The sequence below is a fragment of the Pongo abelii genome, chromosome 15 (assembly GCF_028885655.2).
Source record: "Pongo abelii isolate AG06213 chromosome 15, NHGRI_mPonAbe1-v2.0_pri, whole genome shotgun sequence".
NCBI lineage: Eukaryota > Metazoa > Chordata > Mammalia > Primates > Hominidae > Pongo > Pongo abelii.
In genome coordinates, this window is record NC_072000.2 from 85,090,437 (window position 1) to 85,112,306 (window position 21,870).

Here is a 21,870-nt window from a genome sequence, read left to right on the forward strand (position 1 = left end):
GGGAGCAGTGTGAAGAAGAAGAGGCGAGAACGAACCCCTGACCAACCAAAGCCCGTGTGCCACTGCATCCCGCACACAGCACCTACATCCTGCCGCCACCATGCCCAAGAGAAAGGCTGAAGGGGATGCTAAAGGAGACAAAGCCAAGGTGAAGGACAAATCACACAGAAGATCCACGAGGTTGTCTGCTAAACCTGCTCTTCCAAAGCCAGAACCCAAGCCTAAAAAGGCCCCTGCAAAGAAGGGAGAGAAAGTACCCAAAGGGAAAAAGGGAAAAGCTGATGCTGGCAAGGAGGAGAATAGCCCTGCAGAAAATGGAGATGCCAAAACAGACCAGGCACATAAAACTGAAGGTGCTGGAGATGCCAAGTGAAGTGTGTGCATTTTTGATAACTGTGTACTTCTGGTGACTGCACAGTTTGAAATACTATTTTTTATCAAGTTTTATAAAACTGCATAATTTCTTTTTTTTAAGCTATGTTGTTAGCACACAGAACACTTCATTGTTGTTTTTGGGGGAAGGGGCATATGTCACTAACAGAATGTCTCCAAAGCTGGACTGATGTGGGGAAAACACCTTTCCCTTCTAGTTTTGAGAGACTTCCTCTTGGCTCCCAGGAGGAGGGATTCCCTGACTTTGACACACATGGCCACCTTGGCACAAAAGCCTTGTGCTATGGAAAAACAAATTCATTTCTATGTCCTCTTCTCCCTTTCCATCTTTCAGCAAAGACTTAACTCCCTTAAACCCAGACCACGACTGGGACCTGACCCCTAGTCATTGGTTACCAGTGTGTCAGGTAATCTGGACTTTCCAGTGATGCCACTCAGATGGCACCTGTCAAAAGAGCAGTGGTTCCATTTCGAGACCGCGGATCTTCAGATAAATTCTGCCACTTTCATTTCACTTCCTGAAAGTCAGGATCGGCTTATGAAAAGTTGTTAAACAACATGCTAAATGTGAAATGTCAACCCTCATTCTAAACTTTCTCTGTTCAGAGCATCAGATGAAGACTTCATTGGGTTTTAGAGTGGCTTTCTGATTTTTGGCAGTCCATTGAAGAAGGGAGTTTGTAAGCTGTTACATACTGTTAATGATTGTCTGCCCAAGTCCTGCCTGAAATACCGTGATTGTTTATGGAAAGTATCTTTAATAAAGCTGGATACAGTTTGGCTTGGGAAAAAAAAAAAACTCCAAAATGATCTCCTTTGATTCCATGTCTCACATCCAGGTCATGCTGATGCAAGAGGTGGGCTCCCACCGCCTTGCACAGCTTCCACCCCTGTGGCTTTGTAGGGTAGAGCTCCCCTCATGGCTGCTTTCATGGACTGGCATTGAGTGTCTGAGGCTTTTCCAGGTATACAGTGCAAGCTGTTCATGGATCTACCATGCTGGGGTCTGGAGGAAGTGGCCCTCTTCTCACAGCTCCACCAGGCAGTGCCCCAGTAGAGACAATGTGCAGGGGTTCCAACCCCACATTGCCCTTCCACATTGCCCTAGCAGAGGTTCTCCATGATGGCCCCGCCTCTGCAGCAAGCTTCTGCCTAGGCATCCAGGCATTTGCATACATCCTCTGAAATCTAGGTGGAGGTTCCCAAATCTTAATTCTTGACTTTTGTGCACCCGTACACTCAAAACCACATGGAAGCTGCCAAGGCCTGGGGCTTACACCCTCTAAAGCCACAGCCTGAGCTCTACATTGGCCCCTTTCAGCCATGGCAGGAGCAGCTGGGATGCAGGGCACCAAGTCCCTAGGCTGCACACCACATGGGGACCCTGGGCCCGGCCCATGAAACCACTTTTTCCTCCTAGGCCACTGGCCTTGTGATGGGAGGGACTACTGCAAAAGTCTCTGACATGCCCTGGAGACATTTTCCCCATTGTTTTGGGGATTAACATTTGGCTTCTCATTACTTATGCAAATTTCTGCAGCCAGCTTGAATTTCTCCTCAGAAAATGGGATTTTCTTTCCTATTGCATTGTCAGGCTGCAAATTCTCCATACTTTTATGCTCTACTTCCCTTATAAAACTGAATGCCTTTAACAGCACCCAAGTCACCTCTTGAATGCTTTGCTGCTTAAAAATTTCTTCTGACAGATATCCTAAAACATCTCTCTCAAGTTCAAAGTTCTACAAATCTCAAGTGGAGGCGCAATATGCCACCTGTCTCTTTGCTAAAACTTAACAAGAGTCACCTTTGCTCCAGTTCCCAACAAGTTGCTCATTTCCATCTGGGACCACCTCACCCTGGACTTTATTGTCCATAATGCTATCAGCATTTTGGGCAAAGCCATTCGACAAGTTTATAGAAAGTTCCAAACTTTCCCACATTTTCCTGTATTCTTTTGAGTCTTCTAAACTGTTCCAACCCCTGCCTGTTACCCAGTTCCAAAGCTGCTTCAACATTTTTGTGTACCTATAGCAGCTCTCCACTCCTGGTGCCAATTTGCTGTATTATTCTGTTTTCATGTTGCTGATAAAGACACACCCGAGACTAGGCAATTTACAAAAGAAAGAGGTTTAATGGACTTAAAGGTCCACGTGGTTGGGGGGGCTTCAGAGTCATCGCGGAAGGTGAAAGGCATGTCTTACATGGTGGCAGACAAGAGAAGAGAGCAGATCTCATGAGACTTATTCACTATCATAAGAACAGTACAGGGAAGACCTGCCCCCATGATTCAATTACCTCTCACCATGTCCCTCCCACAACAGTGGGGATTCAAGATGAGATTTGGGTGGGGACACAGCCAAACCATATCACCCCCCAAGTAATTGGTATTAGAGGCACATGCTACCACGCCCAGCTATTTTTTGTACTTTTTTGTAGTTATGGGGTTTCACTATGTTGCCCAGGCTGGTCTTGAACTTCTAAGCTCAGGCAATCCTCCAGCCTTAGCCTCCCAAAGTGCTGGGATTACAGGCGTGAGCCATTATGCTCAGCCCTATTTAATTTATATGTAAAAAACATAAGGCAGAAATTATTATGGTTTCAGAAAACAAAGAAACTTGAAAATAGATATTTTATTTCTAAACTGTTTTACTGACCACATTCAAATGACAAACTAATGTATTAGTAATACATACAAACTATTAGTAATTAGTAATAAATACAAACTAATTAGTAATTAGTAATAAATACAAGCTAATATATTAGTAATACATTCAAGAAAAAATTAAAATATTCGGTCCACTTCTGCTTTCTGCAACTCAAAGAGTTAAAGAAAACAGAAAAACTACCTTTCCTCATAACTCCCAAAATTCATTTTTTTCATACAGATGAAAGATCTAAGAATTAAACCAAGTCTTCTAATAGGTATAAAGGCTTATTTAGTTATAGGGTTTTTACTTGCAGAACATCTCAGCCGGGCATGGTGGCTCACACCTGTAATCCTAGCACTTTGGAAGGCCAAGATGGGCGGATCATGAGGTCGGGAGTTTGAGACCAGCCTGGCCAACATGGTGAAACCCCGTCTCTACTAAAAATACAAAAATTAGCCAGGCGTGGTAGCACATGCCTGTAATCCCAGCTACTCAGGAGGCTGAAGCAGGAGAATCACTTGAACCCAGGAGGTGGAGGTTGCAGTGAGCCGAGATCGCACCACTGCACTCCAGCCTGGGTGACAGAGCAAGATTCTGTCTCAAAAAAAAAAAAAAAAAAAAAAAAAAACGGCTCTGCCAATAGTCATCTTTGTGAAAAATCAGAGTAAATTTGGTTAATAACAGAAGCAGACCTCCTTTCCACTAGATACAATAACTTTATTAATAGCTTCTCTCTACAAACTTGTGGCCAATGTTTGTTTTCTTTATAATCTAATCTAGGTATTAAAAATTACTTGCTATTCAGGTAATAGCATATTTTACAATATACACTTAGATAAGGAAGAAATTAAGATTTTAAAAATGAAGTAGAACATGAAATTAAAACCAGCATAATTAAGGTCTCTAAGACCTTTGGTCTCCAAAAAGGGTTTAATCTCATTATTAAAAGTAATATTAAAGTGGACATACAGTAAAATGGTCAGCTTTATGAAAGAAATGCATGAATCAAGAGTTTATGGTAAAAGAAACAACCTTCCTTCTATTTGTACTGTACTAATCATAAAAATAAGCTATTATTGATTATCCTTTCTTTTTTCTACCATCCTCTTTTTTAAAAGAATTAAAATCTCCCATTATAGTCCCAAGTTTCTGCTAATGAATTATCATGTCAGTTGTCACTTAATTATCACTTTCAACATTTAATCTAAATGATGTTCAGCACCTTGTTTTTTTCTTTCTTTGAAGTTCTTCCTCGAATTTAAAAGTCAAATTTTTTTTCAAGAAGAGTAACTTGACGGAAGATGGAGGCAAAGATTAAATCAGGGGAAATAACTGATCAAGGATGCTTGGAATTCTTATGAATACAAATAGGCTATCAAGGTTAATGAGGTTCAACTTGAGTTTAGAAGGGAAAAGTGTACTTAGTATTTTCTATGCATATACAGATTTAAGATCTTAGGTACAATTTAAAAGGTAAATTATGCAAACTCAAATGTAGCTTCCTTCCATTGTTTTTTTAAGAGACATTTTTACTGTTTTTCTCTAATGTAAAACAACTGCTTGAAATATATATTCTGGATCAACAAAAACTAATGCAATTAGTAAGATACAGCAAAGGTCCCCTTAAATACTGACAAATCTTCCAGAAATGGATGTGCTTTTAAGAAATGACTAGATAGCAAATATTAGCTTTCAAAAAAAAACATAAATTTTTTACAACGTATTATTTCATTCAATAAATACTAATTAAGCACCTAGTATAGGTAAGACCGTGTGGGAACACATAGGGACACAGAGATAAAACTTGGTTCTTAACCCATTTGTAATATCAACAGGAATAGAAGCTTTAAATTCATAAGTGGCTCCCAGAATGCCACAACTCTGAATTATAACATCAGTGCACACTAGTAAGTGGCCCAGAGCAAAATCTGTGCACAGCAACATATCAAAAGAAAAATTAAACATAAGACTGAGCATCAGAGCGAAAGCATAGAAGATTGCTGGAATGAGAAGAGATGTCAGTTCAACACACTCCAGGAATAAAGACATAGAATCTAGCTGAAGTATACGGTATCTCTGGTTGTAAGGACTCTGTAAAAAGGGAGGTGGGAGGTTGAGAAGTTCTCCGATAATTATGAACAAACAACCCTTAAGACATCGTTATTCTCTGATTCTGTGTTCATTAAGCAATTTTTTGGTTACTAATTCTAAAGCCAGAAAATTAGGAAATTGGTGCCCTGCATAAGAGAATAATGTTTTCATATCTGTATAAGGCTCTCACAGGGTAAATCAGTGAAGTGGTATACTCTTTTGTATATTAGGTCGGTGCAAAAGTAATCTCGGTTTTTGCAATTACTTTTGCATTGACCTATACTTCTCTCTTCTGAGTTGCATTGTTAATATGAGCCAGTCTCCTGGGTCACACACAGAAAACTCAAGTTTCCAGATGTGAGGACAAGACCTTGAAACATGATGTCTCCACCAACATAATGGCACCAAAGTTCACTCTGTCTTGGTGACAGAGCAGCTGGCTTTTTCCTGAGTCTCTTTTTCTACTTTATTTTGGCCTACTTTGCTTTTTTTTTTTTTTTTTTTTTTTTTGGAGATGAAGTCTCACTCTGTTGCCCATTCTGGAGTGTGCAGTGGTGCGATCTCCGCTCACTGCAACCTCTGCCCCCAGGTTCAAGCAATTCTCCTGCCTCAGCCTCCCAAGTAGCTAGGATTACAGGCACCTGCCACCACACCCAGCTAATTTTTGTATCTGTAGTAGAGATGTGGTTTCACCATGTTGGCCAGGCTGGTTTTGAACTCCTGACCTCAAGTGATCCGCCTGCCTTGGCCTCCCAAAGTGCTGGGATTACAGGCATGAGCCAGCCATAGTGCCTGGCCCCACTATGAAATTTTTAACAAAACGTACCCAGATTACTTCAAGAGAGTGTGAGAAAGGCACCATAAGAATATTAGTGATATGGACAAAAGGATTATTCAGAAAGGATCACTTACAGCTGATATAATCCAATTCCACTTTTACATGGTGGAAAAAGTTTAGGATTTCCACAAAAAGAAAGAAAAGACATTCAAAGTTGTTCACAGAAACAGTGAACAACTGGCACAAAGGAAAAAATGATGGAGCTGAGTAGGGAAGTTTAAGAAAAAAGGAATTATTTGACAAGACCACATATGAGGTTCTATAGGAGAGGTGTCAGAAAGTGAAGGTTAAAAAGAAAGACATTAATGATTGAATAAATCATAAGAACTGTTACTATATATATGTTCTTGGGCCTGACCAATGATCTCATTTTGTGCATCTTTTTTGTTCATATTTGTTCTCTGAAAAGCAACTAAAGAAGATTAATCTCTCTTTTTTAATAGAATGCATAAGTCAACAGCTTCATACTACCCAATATGTTCCAAAAATAAAGCAGAGACTAAATTTCAAGAAAATTCTCAATTGTTAGAGGTTACAATTGAGTAATCTATGACCTAGTATCTCACAAAGTCTGCATGAGACATCACTTTGAGAATAGCTTGGTAACAAAGATATTCAAATGGCCTCCAGAAGGTGCCGTAAGAACATTAGTGATACAGACAATAAACTTGTTCTAACTTAATAGTTCTTTTACAATGAAAAATAAGGGAAAATCAGAAGTGTCACTAAATCAGAAACAGCTGCAAATTTAATTAACTATTTTATTGTTCAAAATAAGAAAATCAGAAAAAATAACACTAGTTAATGCTAATGTCTTACAGGGATAAACACTGTCTTTGTGATGTCCTTTGCAATGGCAACTGGAAAAAAAAATTTCATTCTCAAAAAGAAATTTATTCTTAGAAGCAAGACAAACTCAAAGAACTTTCTGCATCAATTTTATTTTTATTTATTTATTTTTTAGAGACAGAGTCTTACTATGTCGCCTAGGCTGGAGTGCAGTGGCACAATCACAGCTCGCTGCAGCCTTGAACGCCTGGCTCAAGCAATCCTCTCACCTCATCCTCTTGAGTAGCCGAGACTACAGGCACAAGCCACTGCTCCCAGCCTGCATCCATTTTAGATCCACTGTGAGAAACAAGGAATCGGCTGCATTTGTGTTCTTTGCTATGTTGCCAGCACCTAGAACAGTATCTGGCATGTAACAGGCAGTCAATAATATTTGCTGTGTTGTAAAAACCTTTCCTCCAATTGTTTTTCACACCCAAACTCTATATAACCAAACCAAACTAACCCAAGAGGACTCAAATTCTTCCCCTAACCCATATGAAATTGTAAAAGAACTATTAAGTTGGGACAAGGGGAAAGCCAGGAATCTTGAATAAGAGCATTATTAGGCTATTACAAATAATTTTTTTAGTGCTCACATATTTGAGATTTTTTCCCAACATACACCATGATGGCAAGTGAAAAGAAACAACGTGAAGGCAGGAAAGAAGGGAGGGAGGACCAACGTGTGGTTATGAACATAGAGCAAAGGGATTTTTCTACCTTTTAGATCTATCCAGCATAGTTTCTTTTTAAATATGTGACTTCAGCAAAATAATCATATTTTAGCATTTTCATCAGCAGGATCAAGGGCTAAAATAATACCCATGAAGCAAACTTTAAAAGTTGTATAATTACCATTGCTCTGAGACAATTTCAAGTAAGTCTTTATTAAACATGTAGAGGGTTTTGTAAAGAGTATGTTAATATTTCATTATCTTTACAATTTGAATCTTGAACCAAATTTAAAAGACATTTTCTATTGATGTGCTGACAAGATGAAAGAGAAACACAGACGAGTAACATTAAATATTTCCTTTGGGTTATATAAAATTAGGTGCTTTTAACACTAATTTTCTACCTTTCATTTTAATTTTGGAAATACTTGAAATTAGAACACAACTTCACTTACAAAAACAGATACAGGGAGGATTGATACATATCTGTTTCCAAATGTGTCATCCATGTTTAATCTAATTTGCATAATTGTAATTTCAATTAAACCATTTCCTTTTATGAGGTCCTTTCCTTTGATTTTTAATATATACTGATAATTACCTCATCTATGCTAAATAAAAGCAGGAAATGGTAGCTGCCTAGTTATACTCCATTCACGGTTACCACATCATCCATGATTGCTACACAACTCTAAATAAATGGAGGCATCGCAATTCCACCTCATGCAGAACAACTAGAGGTCTGAAAAGCTTTATGGTTCCAAAGAAGAATTATCGGTAACATCTTTTCACTATGCATTCTGCCAGTTTCACCCGCAAAATAAATAATAATTCACTGTTCTCTCAAACAAAAAAGGTCCCTTCTGTCTGTAGAAAGGGTTCAATTGCTATTAGAACAAAAATATTTTCAAATTTAAAAATAGTAAAGGATTTCTCTGTAAAATAATAAAGGAAAATCATCCAGGTTCCTGGCTTTGGGGTCCTGAATGAAAGAGAAATGAATCCATAGAAATTTCTACATATAAGTAAATTAGTCATTAATATAACTTTATATTATCAATGCTCACACTAGAGTTCATAAAATAACACATCTTTATATTAAAATTTCATTAAGCAATTCCATGAGATAAAATTGAAATATTTCAAATATGACTTAAAAAGAGCAAAGTCACCTCTACTTGTGATGCCAAATGTGCTTTCTCCTTGTCTTTTCTCTCCATGCACCGTTTCACTTCCTCTAACTCAGATGCCATTGCACTGAAGTTCAGCTGCACTCTCAAATCTGACATTTGCTTCTCCAGGTCCTGTTTTTCCCGCTCAACCCCTTAAGAGACAAAATGTAAGGCTCAAGGGTTGTTCTTTACTCACAGAAGAATGTACTTTCAAATAGTACTGAGCCCTGATGTTTCAATATTCTAGCTATCATAATCCATTTACTGACACTGTTACTCAACAGACTTTGCCAGCCTGTTGTTTCAAGTTTTATAGCTTTCAAAAACATATACATTGCTATGTCATCAAATATTATTCCAGTTTGATACTAAAACTTAAAATGTTACCTGATTTCTACTGCAATTTATTTCAAGAAAATCATACACATTTTTAAATTTTCCTCACATCTCTACATTATCTCCAAACGGTAAAACAAAAATACAAAAAGTTTTCAACTAAGCTACTTCATCTACGAAGTATTTTTTTGCAACATAAACAACAAATGATGCTATTAAATCTCTGATTGTGTATGACCAACCAATTTACTAATCCTTACTCATCTGGAGATTATTACCTGAAATTAATATATCATTTAACAATATAAATTGACTTAGTATTTAAATCAACATGAAATAATTGACCTATGCTACACAGGGGACTATAATACCTTCTTGTAATATAAGGACAAATAACAAAACTTCATCCTCAATGAGCTTACATCCTGATGTGGTTTGGCTCTGCCCCACTCAAATCTCATCTTGAATTGTAGCTCCCATAATTCCCACATGTTGTGGGAGGGACCAAGTGGGAGGTAATTGAATCATGGGGGCAGCTCTTTCCATGCTGTTCTCATGACAGTGAATAAGTCCCATGAGATCTGATGGTTTTATAAAAGAGAGTTCCCCTACACAAGCTCTATTCCCTGCTACCATGTAAGACATGCCTTTGCTTTTCCTTTGCCTTCCATCATGATTGTGAGGCCTCCCCAGCCATGTGGAACTGTGAGTCCATTAAACCTCTTTCCTTTATAAATTACCCAGTCCCAAGTATGTCTTTATTAGCAGTGTGAGAACAGACTAATACATATCCCAAGAATAGAGACAAAATATAAAGTACTTTATGGAGTCTAAAATGTCAACAATTGGAACATATACTGTCTGTCATTTTAAAACTACTATCTTTCTAGTGGTTTCCTTTCCAGAAAAAAAAAAAGGAGGGAATGAAAGAAGAAAACACTAACAAATTAAATTTATACATCATTCATAAAATACATTCCAACTTCAGAATATTAGTGTTCAAAATTGTACATATTAGAATGGAAGACATATGGGCATTTCAATAGGATGATAAGAGCGCTGATAGATACGTGTGGATTATACAGAAACAGTACAAACAGTAAAAGGGATTAGCTCTGTCTCAGTGAGGAACTAAAGTAGGAAGAACTGAGAACTAAGTCAGACATAAAGAATGAATACAAAATTTCACCAAGCAAAGGAGAAGGAGTTGGGGTGTTTTTAGGGAAAGCACATACCATAAAGAATACAGGTACAAAACTGAATTTAACATTCAGGTAATTGCACACACAGTAGTTTCAAGTAGCTAATACATCTTGTATGTTGTGAGGATGGGAGGAGGGAGTGTCAACAGAGTTTATGTGTTGCTAGGAAACTTAGAAGAATTTATCCTACAAACCAAGCATCAGCAAACATTTTCTATAAAGGATCAGATAATAAATACCTTAGCTATATGATTTCTGTCATAACTACTCAATTCAACCACTGTATTGCAAAAGTAGCCTAGACGTTGCATAAATGAATGGGAGTAGCTGTGTTCCAATAAAGTTTATTTACAAAAACAGGTGGCAGTCTGGATTTGGCCCATGAGCCCTACTTTCCCTACTTCTGATAGGTATCCAACCTGCAAATGTACATATTTATCTATTTGTAAATGTATTTGTTTATTTTATAAATATATGTATTTTATTTTATACATATGTGTATATTTGTGTGCATATAACATGTCTCAATAATATGTATATATTGATACGTTTCTTGATATATAACACATGGATGTAACATTAGAACGGATATATATTATATAAAATATGAAGGCATGTATGTATACATATATGTATACTTTATGAAACATATATATTTGATACGGAGATATATTTTGGTATGTTTACATATATATATATATATACTAGTAAAGATAAATATACACACACATCTATACATACATACACATGTAGTATACGTAAACATTTCCCAAAAAAGTTAAAATATTTAAAACAAAAAGTATAAAATATAAACAGCATTATAAACACTCCATTTTGGAGAATGCTTGGTCAGTATAGGATAGCAGTTAAGATCTCAAGTTTGGGGAAAAAAAAATTGGAGTCTGCTACTTCCCTCATGTGTGATCTTGGGCAAGTAACTCAACCTCTTTATTCTTGGGTCCTTTTTATAATCATTAATATAGAAATAAGAAATAAGAATAGTGCCCTTTAGTAGTAGGAAAGAAAATAGATTACAGAGAAGCCAGAATAGGTAAGACAAGAGAGTACTACATGTCCTATACTGACCCAAGCATGCTTAAGCTGGGGCAGTGGGAATAAGAAAGAGAATGTTGCAAATTCAGGAGATACCAGGATGTACAAATAGGCATGAGGTAGAAACTAATTATATGGAGGAGAGAATAAATAATTTCTATGTTCTTTGCATTTTAGGCTTAGATGTCTGGATGGAGGATGAAGCCACACACTGAGACAGGAAATAAAAACACGTTTTGAGGAGACGATGAATTCAGCTGTGTATCAACATGCATTCTGAGGAACAGCATACGGAGATATCCAATGAGCAACTCCATCTGGAGGGCCAATGGTTAGGAGGGCAAATAGAGCTAGATTTAGGAATTATCACCTTTAGGTGATAATTTTTAATGAATTCCCAGGCAGAAATACTAAGTAACAAAAGCCATGAATAGGATAGTAGGCAAAACCAACATTTAAAAGACAAACTGTTAACACAGCAAAAAGATTCAAATACAAAGAATGTAAATAACTAAGGCAGAAGAATTAGGAAAGGCAAGGGGCATAGAAGTCAGAGGAAGAGTTTCAAGAAGGAAGAAGAAATAAGCAGGTAACAGTAAAATAAGTAATGCAACGACATCCTTGGAATTGACAGAGGAGATTGCTAGCAAATCATGCAAAGTCAATTTTACAAATAGAGGTGGAACCCATTTTGCAGTGGCCAGAGGAAGAAATACCAGCTGAAAATGCGATAACTATGATTTCTAATGTAGAACTGTCTTTAAATAATGTAAGTATTCTGTAAAGATGAAAAACTCTACAATTGTTAAAAGGTGAAGAAGTCCATTATCATATATATATAAAAAAACTTCCAAAATTTTTTTCGTACCTGATAAGTAGCTAAGAAAAGCTCAATACTTTTAGTCCTCAAAGACTTACAACATAAATAATTACATTTTATGAGGTATCAAAACATAACAAATGTGTTGGTCTTTGTTCCAACAATTCCTATGTGCATCTTTATGAAGTCTGATGAAGAAGCTAACAGCTTAGGATTGTTTAAAAACAAGTGATATTCTGGGTCAAATGATACTTAAATTATATCACATGAAACTTAACGGCATACAAATAAAAATATGCTAAGATTTGGATATAGTTTATTTGTCCTCACCAAATCTCATGGTGACATTTTATCCCCACTATGGCTGTTAGGAGATGGGGCCTACTGGGAGGTGTTTGGGTCACAGAGACAGGTCCCTCATGAACGGCTTGGTGTCCTTCTTGTAGTAGGAGTGAGTTCTTGCTCTCCTGAGGCTGGATTGGTTCTCAAGGGAACTGATTAGTTCAGACAAGAGTGGGTTGTCAGAACGCCAGGACATCCCTTGAATTTGGTCCCCCTTTACACATCCCCACTCCCCATTTGACCTCTTTTGCATTGTTTGGATGGAGCACAAAACTCCTCCCCGGAATTCCAGCAGATGCCAGAGCCATGCTTCTGGTACAGCCTACAGAACTGCGATCTAAATAAAGCTTTTTTCTTTGTAAATTATCCAGCCTCAGGTATTCTTTTAGTGTAACACAAAACAGACTAAGAAAATATATTAGAATAGCTTTGTCAAAATTTGTCATCCATTGAAGATTTTCTGGCAATGTGGAAATTCTAGCTTAGGCAACATATGGAGGTGTATTTGGAAAGTCTGGGGCAACGTTTACCTTCCCTGAATTTAACAGTACATCAAACACTTATAAAAATTTCACCAATACTTTGAGCACTTGCGTAGGAAGCCTCATTATTGGGATAACACAGAAGCTGGGCAATGTGAACTCACCTAATAGAAACAATTATATAAACTCAATATTATCATTATTAAGCCTGAACATACATCCAGTTATTAAATTCCATAATTTAACACCTCCACTGAGAAGGTATCCTAATATTTTTCAAACACAAAGCATTCCTAATCCACATAAAAAGCCAGTGATATACCTCATGACCACTTCTGAGTTGTGATTAATTTTTGTCACCAACTCCAGATGACAAAAAAGATAGGGTATTGACTTTAATTTCTCTTATATTGAAAATTGAGATAAGAGAATGTGAAAGACAGAGCAACATTTACAATTTAAGTACAAAGACTGGTACACACTTACACATATGCACATATATTTGAGCATGGGAATAGGAGGCTGGAAAAACCACTGCTTTTGCAGGCTCTTTCTAAGAGAAAGCCCCATGGTTAAGTAGGTCTAATAGCCTAAATGGGTTTGAACCAAGCAGGGAAGATATTAAAATGGGATGATGCTAAATTATTATCAACTTATCAGAAAATTTTTAATGGATCAAGAAATAGTATGACATGAGCATCACAAAGGAATGCAATTCTGAGGATGAAAAGTATTTTCTAAGAAAAACCAAAAAGCCCCCACACAAATTATCACATTATTAGGTACAAATCTACTTTTACCTCTCCTAAACCTCCAGTCCTCCCCTTGTTCATCCTGATAGTTTGACTGTTGCTTGGAAATCTGAGATACTTGATGCTGTAAACCCTTTCGATCACCCTCTGCTTTCGTAAGTTGTGTACGCAGTTCTTCTACCTAAACACATGGTCAAAAATCAAACATCGGTTTTCACAATCAGAGAAAGACCTACTCCAAATGGGCTATTGTAAACACAAGTTGAATCCAGGTTAATCTCCTTCCAAGCATAGTGGAACGGTTTCCTGCTCCCTTTCCTCATTCCTCTCATTTCTTCCACAAAGAATAAATGAATGGTTTTTCCTTCTCTGTGTCCATTGTGGCAAAGAATGTGACTAGATTTTTTTTAATCACTTATTTTGTCCTCAGTCTACTCCATTGCTATTAACCCAAATCAATTTCAATTAAGTATTATACTTCTTATATTTTTCTATTTTCACCCATTTGCTTTCATGTAAACATGGTCTATTGGTTGTTAAATTCAAGATAAATGATCATGATTTGGCATATTTTGATATTAAAATCATGCTCAAAATAAGTATATAATAGATGCTGTTGAATAAACTCTAAACTCCTTGAAGTCAGAAACTGATTTGTTTATCTTTCTATCCTTAGACTGCCAAATTACCTAGCACATAGCCGGTACTTCCAAATGAACATTAAACAAGTTAACAGTGGCAAAAAGATTCAGCTAAAATCACAATGACAATCTAAACAAAGAAATCTCTTGCTTCCATAACTGAAACTGGAGATTATAAGTCAGAGTTCCAAACAAATCAGAATGGAATTCAATACAAATATAAACTTCCAAAAAGGAAAGTTTGAACTCTGCCAAAATTAATTCCATGTGACCACTGGCTGCAGAACAAAGTCAGCGAATATTTTCAAAGGTTTTGTAAAACAGGTGCTATCTTGTATTTTTCAGCACCAATTGTCAGAATGTAATACTCCTTCTGAACATCTATAATGCTTGACATCTTTGCCTACCCTTAGCATATTCTGAAGGTGTGTTATATAACATACACTTCAAAACAGAAGAAAGTATAATTGCAGTTTGTATTAAACACAGACAGAGAGGCAGTTAGAAACCCATAAGCCCTTATCCAATGTATGTAAGATGGTTATTTAAAGTTACTGAACTTTAAACATCAGAAGCGCCAAACTCCCTTTATGGGCTGATGGAATGCAAAATGTTATACTTTAAAATTAAGCCTTATTGGCCAGGCGTGGTGGCTCACACCTATAATCCCAGCACTTTGGGAGGCCGAGGCGGGGAATCACGAGGTCAGGAGATCGGGAACATCCTGACCAACACGGTGAAACCCCGTCTCTGCTAAAAAAAACAAAACATTAGCCAGGTGTGGTGGCACATGCCTGTAATCCCAGCTACTGGGAGGCTGAGGCAGGAGAATCGCTTGAACCCGGGAGGCGGAGGTTGTGGTGAGCTGAGATTGTGCCACTGCACTCCAGCCTGGCAACAGAGCAAGATTGCGTCTCAAAAAAAATAAAATAAAATAAGCCTTATCTTTGGTTTAAAAGGGTCAAGTAGTATCTTGAAAACATGAATTAAAGACAATGACATTATTCAAAGTAACCTAAACATGCAAAGGTCTGTTTTATGTAGTTTACTTCTTCCTTTACTTCCCAGTGCCTCCTGGAATAAAATTAAGCTCCTGGGAAAATTTTCTTATACATTCAGTCTTACTTTTACACTGCTCATGCTAAGAGAGATAAGTAGTCAGTTGTAGCAGCAATCAGCAAGATAACACCGTCACAGTGGGGACTTTGGCTGGTGTTTGCACTAGCTTTCTCTGAATTTCCCTGAAAGAATTTTATCCTTTGCTTAGGTGTGCTAATATACATTCCTTAGGAAAACATTTTTTCTAGACCTAGTTTTTTTTTTTCCCCTTTCACAAAGACATTTAAATAGAGCTACTCAATCCTGATTTAATGTAAAAGTATATTATAATAACTTGCATAGACTTACCTGATGCAAAAGTGTTTCTCGGCTGCCTTCTGATTGATTCAATAACCTTCGAGATAGCTCCAATTCCTGTTCAAGCTAGAGTTAAGGATAAAGAAAAATGTCCAATGAAGCAGAAGATAACTAAATTATTATGGGCACAGTTTAAAAGGAGAAAAGTGGAAAAGTTTTCAGAAGACATTTACAGCTAATATAAAAGAATAAATATCTCACTATGAACATATATCAATACTTAAATTAAAATAATGTGAATCGTATAACGTAAAGTGAACTAGACCAGGCCTCAGGAAGTCTGGGATCTAGTAAGTTTCACCTCAACTGTGAGCCAGTCCAAGTCTCTTCTCCTTTGGCCTCCATTCTATCATCTCTAAAATAAGTATTTTATATTAAACAGTCTCCAAGATCCCTTCCAATTCTAAATCTCTTTAATCTAAATTCTAAGGCAATTCTTTTCTTTAAATTAGAATATATAGTGTCAAATTAATTAAATTAGAATAAAAACTGCAGGGACCCAATAACTCAAAAGTTTCATCTAATTGGTGATTTCCTACATTCCTAATATTTCTAATATTCATAAGACACTCCTTAAATTTTTAAATGTCTAAATTCAGAATGAGACATTTAAAATTTCTGTAATGATACTGCCATTAGATAAATATCAATAAAAAATGTGACCAGTTCAGGAGATCAAGACCATCCTGGCTAACACGGTGAAACCCCGTCTCTACTAAAAATACAAAAAATTAGCCAGGTGTGGTGGCGGACACCCGTAATCCCAGCTACTCGGGAGGCTGAGGCAGGAGAATGGCGTGAACCTGGGAGGCGGAGCTTGCAGTGAGCCAAAATCACGCCACTGCACTCCAGCCTGGGCAACAGAGCGAGACACCGTCTCAAAAAAATGTGACCAGTTAAATGACTAAATATTCTACAAACTCCTAACATGCCTAGATGATTTCAAGTTGAAATATGTAATAGGATAGAACACAAGTTTCTTAACAATTTAGAGCTTATATGTGCTAGGCTTGTTTGCATTTTGTAACAGTAAGATAGTTTTATAAAAATCACACATTTATATTGTCGCTTGTAAGTGCTTAGATTTGTAATATACTAAACTATCATTTCAGTTGAACAACTGCTATCTGTATATTAATCATTTAATAACTGTACATGTGGTAGGTGTGCCTATGAAAGAACATGAGGGAGCCTTGTGGTGATAGAACAGTTCTGTATCCTGATGGTGGTAGTGGTAACAAGAATCTATACAAGATAAAAATGGATTGAACTTCACACAAACACACACACACACACACAAATACAAATGAGTTATATATATAAAGCTGGTGAAATCTGTATAAACTAAGTAGATTGTACCAACACCAATTTCCTGGTTTTGATATTGAATGGCAATTATGCAAAATGTTACCATTGAGGTAAACTGGGTGCATGGGACCTCTCTGTGCATCTTGTTTTACAATATCCTATAAATCTATAATTATTTCAAAATATATCTTTAAATCCCAATATATAATTTTTTAAAAATTATACATGTGGCTCATAAAACAAATGTCATACTAAAAACAAGTAAAGTACATGTGGGGATCACAGAATCCACATAAATACTGTCCTGTTTTTTAGTCTCTATGGAGAAATAGAGTGAAGAAATCATACTTGAAGCAAAATGACTTTGAACTCAACCAAAACCCATATTGATCATAATCCCTGTGTAATTTCAACATCGCAACTCCCAAAGGGCAAATTTGATGACCTAACATACTTCACTTACCCTAAAAGCAGCAGGGAAGCTGCCTTTACATGAGTTGGTGAAATAAAATAAAGGAGGCAATGGTAGGTAGAAAAAAGCAATACGGAGTAAAGAACTGGGCAAATTTTCACTTCATCACTCATTACTTTGAGCTCATCCTTAAATCTACTTATTCGCAAATTAAGGAAGAGTTGTTTTGCCTCTGAATTCCTTTCTAACTCTAAAGTGCTAAGCTCTACGTGTTCATAGACATGAACATATGTCAAAGATCGTTGATATTTAATAGAAATAGAGAATGTTTTCAGAACTGGCTGCTTACTATATCTGTCCACTATAATGAAAATGAATATAACCAAAATATCCAGTCACCAAATGACAGGTCTTTTCTAACCCTACAACAAAGTCAAGTTCTTTAAATGTTTCCAACAAGAAAAAGTAAAGTTTAATTCACCTCTCAGAAAGGAGAGTGGTTATAGATGACAAGGTAGCAAACAACTTGCTTATCTGTTTCCAAGAGCAAGTCCAGTCCTAACAAGTAGAAGAGCTGTTGAACCAATTGACTCCATATAGAAAGATAAAGAACTCACAATGTTCTAAAGGATCCTGGGGACACTTTTCAAGGCACTCAACAAATACTACTGGCCCCAAACCACTTTATTCTTTGAAAGATAACTTTTAAAATCTTACCTGATTCTTCTCAGTTTCAGTCTGTCTTAGCTTATTTTTTATTGCCCCCTCATGCTCATCTGCTTTAGCTTCTTGTTTCTTTAGTGCCTGGAATGAAAGAGGTGGAAAAAAAATTATTCCAAAATATGTACAAAACTGAAAGTCACTACTAGAATTTATTATGTATTAGGGCTGAAGAAGACATGGATATGAGTTACACAAAATCTATAAATTACAATCTGCTCATAAGAACACTTCAGTGGGGATAAAATATAAACAATTCCTGATCATCCTAATTAATATTCACTTTGTTTCCTTTTTTTCCCCATCTTTGGGAATTTTATTACATTATTTAGAGGGCCTAGATAGCTAACAGTTTTCTTGGAAACAAGTATTCTTTTCTACAGTTTCCCCTCTTTAATACAATGAGGAAAAAGAAAGTTAAGAAAATACACATTCCAAAAGTTAACTATAAAAGTGTTTGCTTTGGTTTGTTTCTACGTTAGAACAAAATTAAACTTAAAGGGGAAAATTATACTTGGAACTGTCTTTCATAATATCTGAAATGCATTCCATTTGTTTAAAAAATATTTTTAACAATTTTAGTGTTTAGACTTAGCAAGGTGTATGTGTAAAGTCCATACGGCTTGTGAAAAGCCAAGCTGCCAGAAGCTTTTTCCAACAAGATCAACAGAAAAACAATTTTTAGGCAAACAGCAAAATATGTTAAAAACTGCTTTGATGCAAGTATACTCAATCAATTTCAGCTCCCTCTGCCATAATTCCTACTCTCAAATAGAAATTGAGTAAAGAGGCAGAGAAGCATCAACAAAATGAAAAATAATTTTGATTTGAGAATAACAATATTATCACACTTTTACAGTGTTTAGTACATCCAGGCATTCTTCTTCTTCTTACATATAATAAATAAATATATTACATATATTCAAAATATACATTTACTCCTCATGATGATTCTATAAATTATTATTATTATTCCAAGCCCATTTTATTAAAGGGAAAATTGGAGCACAAGGAGTTGGATCATCTGCCTAACGTCACTCACCTACTCAGTGACAGAGACAGGATATAGATTCTGGCTGCCTGCCTCTTAACAACTGAGTGCACTGCTTCTTCATATTGAAATAATAATACCAAACTTATAGGGTAGTGGTGAAAACTAAATGGTTTGATATCTGTAGAGCACATAAAGCAATGTCTGGCTCCTAGCACATGTGCAATAAAATGCAACTATTATTATTGGTAATAGTAATAGCCTGGGTAACAGAGTGAGACCCTCAAAAAAATGAAATTAAAAAAAATCCAAATTTCTATGTTTAAGTTGGTTGAATAAAAGAAACTCTAATTCTCTTGGATACTTAGAAATTTGCTAAAATAATATTGTGCTACTCCTTTCTTCCTTACTTTCCCCTTAGAACATCTGATAAGTTGTTTATAATACTGATTTTCCAAAATCATATACTTTTCTATTATAGCTCTACTTGCTGCCTAAAACTTTAAGTCTCCTTTTTTCAATTTCTCCTTTTACTCTAAGTATATGTAAGTCTTAAAAAATTTTTGTCAATGATAACTTCAATTCTATTGTTTTCAATAAGAAGCAAAAGTGAGATACTAAGGAACAATCCAAAGCAAATTACTACATTTCCACTATATCATCTAGAAATGCCATTAAGTTTGAACACTAGCTCTGCTTTCTATATACCATGAGTCAGTCAACAAGTAAACACAAATGCAATATTCTAGCCTAGAATATTGAACCAGTTTTTCTACATTATCTAGTTTAAAATGAAAGACAAAGAAGGAAAATCTGACACTTAAGACCCATTAAATATATATTGATGCACCTGTAAACACTGAAAACACAGATAATACTCAAAGAGAGATATTTTTAAATCAACCAAATCAAAATTACAAGCCATTTTTTAAACTTTAATAATAAACATTAACTAATTTACTACCTTTTTTTAAGGGTGTAAGCCTGCACTGGATTTCTTTTCCATTTGACTTAAATCAAGCAACTCAGATTTATATTAAAACTAACCCAGTAAAAGCAGTTATAAAAGAAGAAAAAAAAAATCACATGCCAATGAATTTCAATAATTATGTTATTTTGTCCTTTAAAGCTTGTTTGTCTCCTAAGAGCAGTTTAGCTAAAAACTATCATGTGCCCTGCTCCAGGATTTAGATTGTCTTTTACACGTTTAAGATCACAGCAACAACAATGAGCCTTAATAGAGGGTCCCCGGGGCACATTTAAATCTTTAATAACAACAATTTTTCTTCTTTCCCTTAAGTGTGTCATATCGTGTATTGTACTACTGCATTTCCTTAGCGGTAGCTGATTCTAAACTCTCATAGTTATATATAATAAAAAAAAAACAAGGTAGCTTTTTCTTTTAGAGAGTAGTAAAAAGGGGAAAAGAAAAATGTTTGTAGACCTCTCACTTAACCATAAAAATCTCTACAACACTGACAACAAGCATGTTTATCAAGAGGCTCTAACAGATAACACACTCCAAGATGTAGAACAAATAGGGAATTAAAGGCCCTTTGTCTGCTTTAAATGGACCAGCAAGCTTGGTTAAGAATGATGGCATGGGAATGAAATAAAAATCGCATGTTAATTCCCACACAGGCCAATGAAATTTCCGGAGAAAAATTATAAACATAACCTATCCCAAGTTCTCCTAATCACTCAGCAGTGCTACAATGGCACACCTTTGGTCACAAGGGCAAGAACATGTAGATCATTCACTGATAAACTAACAACACTATAGAAAAACAAGTCTGTGCTCATATTAAACAGTCAGCATCATTTACTTGAAGGTACAAACTATCAAATCAGATTTTTTTTCCGGTAACAATAAAGAATGAAAAAGTTATATCACTGAAAACTAGAAAATCATTGTTCTTACTATATTTTGTAATTAAATTCTTCACGTGGATAGAAAATAAAAGCCAGTGAAAAAAATATTTTAAGCTTAACAGAATATAATGTGATTCCAATCCAAGTTAGACCATATGAGCTATAAATTGAAGTTACAAGTTGTTTATATTTATGTATATTAAAATTTTGAGGTAGCTTTAGTGACATTTTCAATCAAGCAAAAACTCAATATTAAGTACTGAGTATGTATAAAACACTATCATGGAAACTTTATTTAATTAAAATTTTTTTAAGATGGAAATCTGATGTCTATCTCTAAAATTCTTTTTGGACGCTTAAACACAGCTTCAAAGCCATCAAACATCAATAAAATGATACATATTTTTAAAAGGACTCTATATGCATAATACAGCAGGATTTTATTGCTCAGAACATGTACTACTCATTTATATTAACACATACTTTTTTTGTCATGTTCTTTGAATTTCTAAATTATGCTTTTTCTCAAATCAAATTAGAGATTCCTCCCCCATGAGAACTAGCTAAAGTAATGGAAAATTTTAGCCTTTAAGTTCATCCAGTTGGGGATTATCTGTGCCAACAAAAACCAAAACAAAAAAAAATTAAGTTTCTTTTCAAGGCAAAAAAACAAAACAACGTATTCATATTCTAAATCCCTGAACCAATATCTAATTTAAAAATAGCTAGGTGGGTATTACTTAAGTTGTTCAAAGAAATTTATTTTTCAGCCATGACCAAGGAAAGGAAATTCTATACCAACAACTACAACTTAAAAAATAAAAAATAAAACAAACCGCACACACCACACACTTTGGTAGGTGAAAAGAAGAAATG

General features: G+C 35.8%; 2 protein-coding genes across 16 annotated transcripts in view; one reads left to right on the forward strand and one right to left on the reverse strand.

Annotated features, from left to right (window-relative positions):
* Positions 1-21,870, reverse strand: part of CEP128 (centrosomal protein 128) — a 449,614-nt gene that overhangs the window by 331,605 nt on the left and 96,139 nt on the right. For all 15 annotated transcript variants that reach the window (XM_063715661.1, XM_063715658.1, XM_063715660.1 and 12 more), the window contains 4 exons: positions 18,129-18,215; positions 15,683-15,757; positions 13,683-13,815; positions 8,648-8,799 (listed from right to left, as the gene is read on the reverse strand). In XM_063715661.1, coding sequence (XP_063571731.1) covers positions 8,648-8,799; positions 13,683-13,815; positions 15,683-15,757; positions 18,129-18,215 — 447 coding nt within the window. The remainder of the gene's footprint in view (positions 1-8,647; positions 8,800-13,682; positions 13,816-15,682; positions 15,758-18,128; positions 18,216-21,870) is intronic.
* LOC100450036 (non-histone chromosomal protein HMG-17-like) lies at positions 101-457 on the forward strand. The gene has a single exon (XM_054530325.2). The coding sequence runs from the start codon at positions 101-103 to the stop codon at positions 371-373; it is 273 nt and encodes a 90-aa protein (XP_054386300.1). The 3' UTR covers positions 374-457.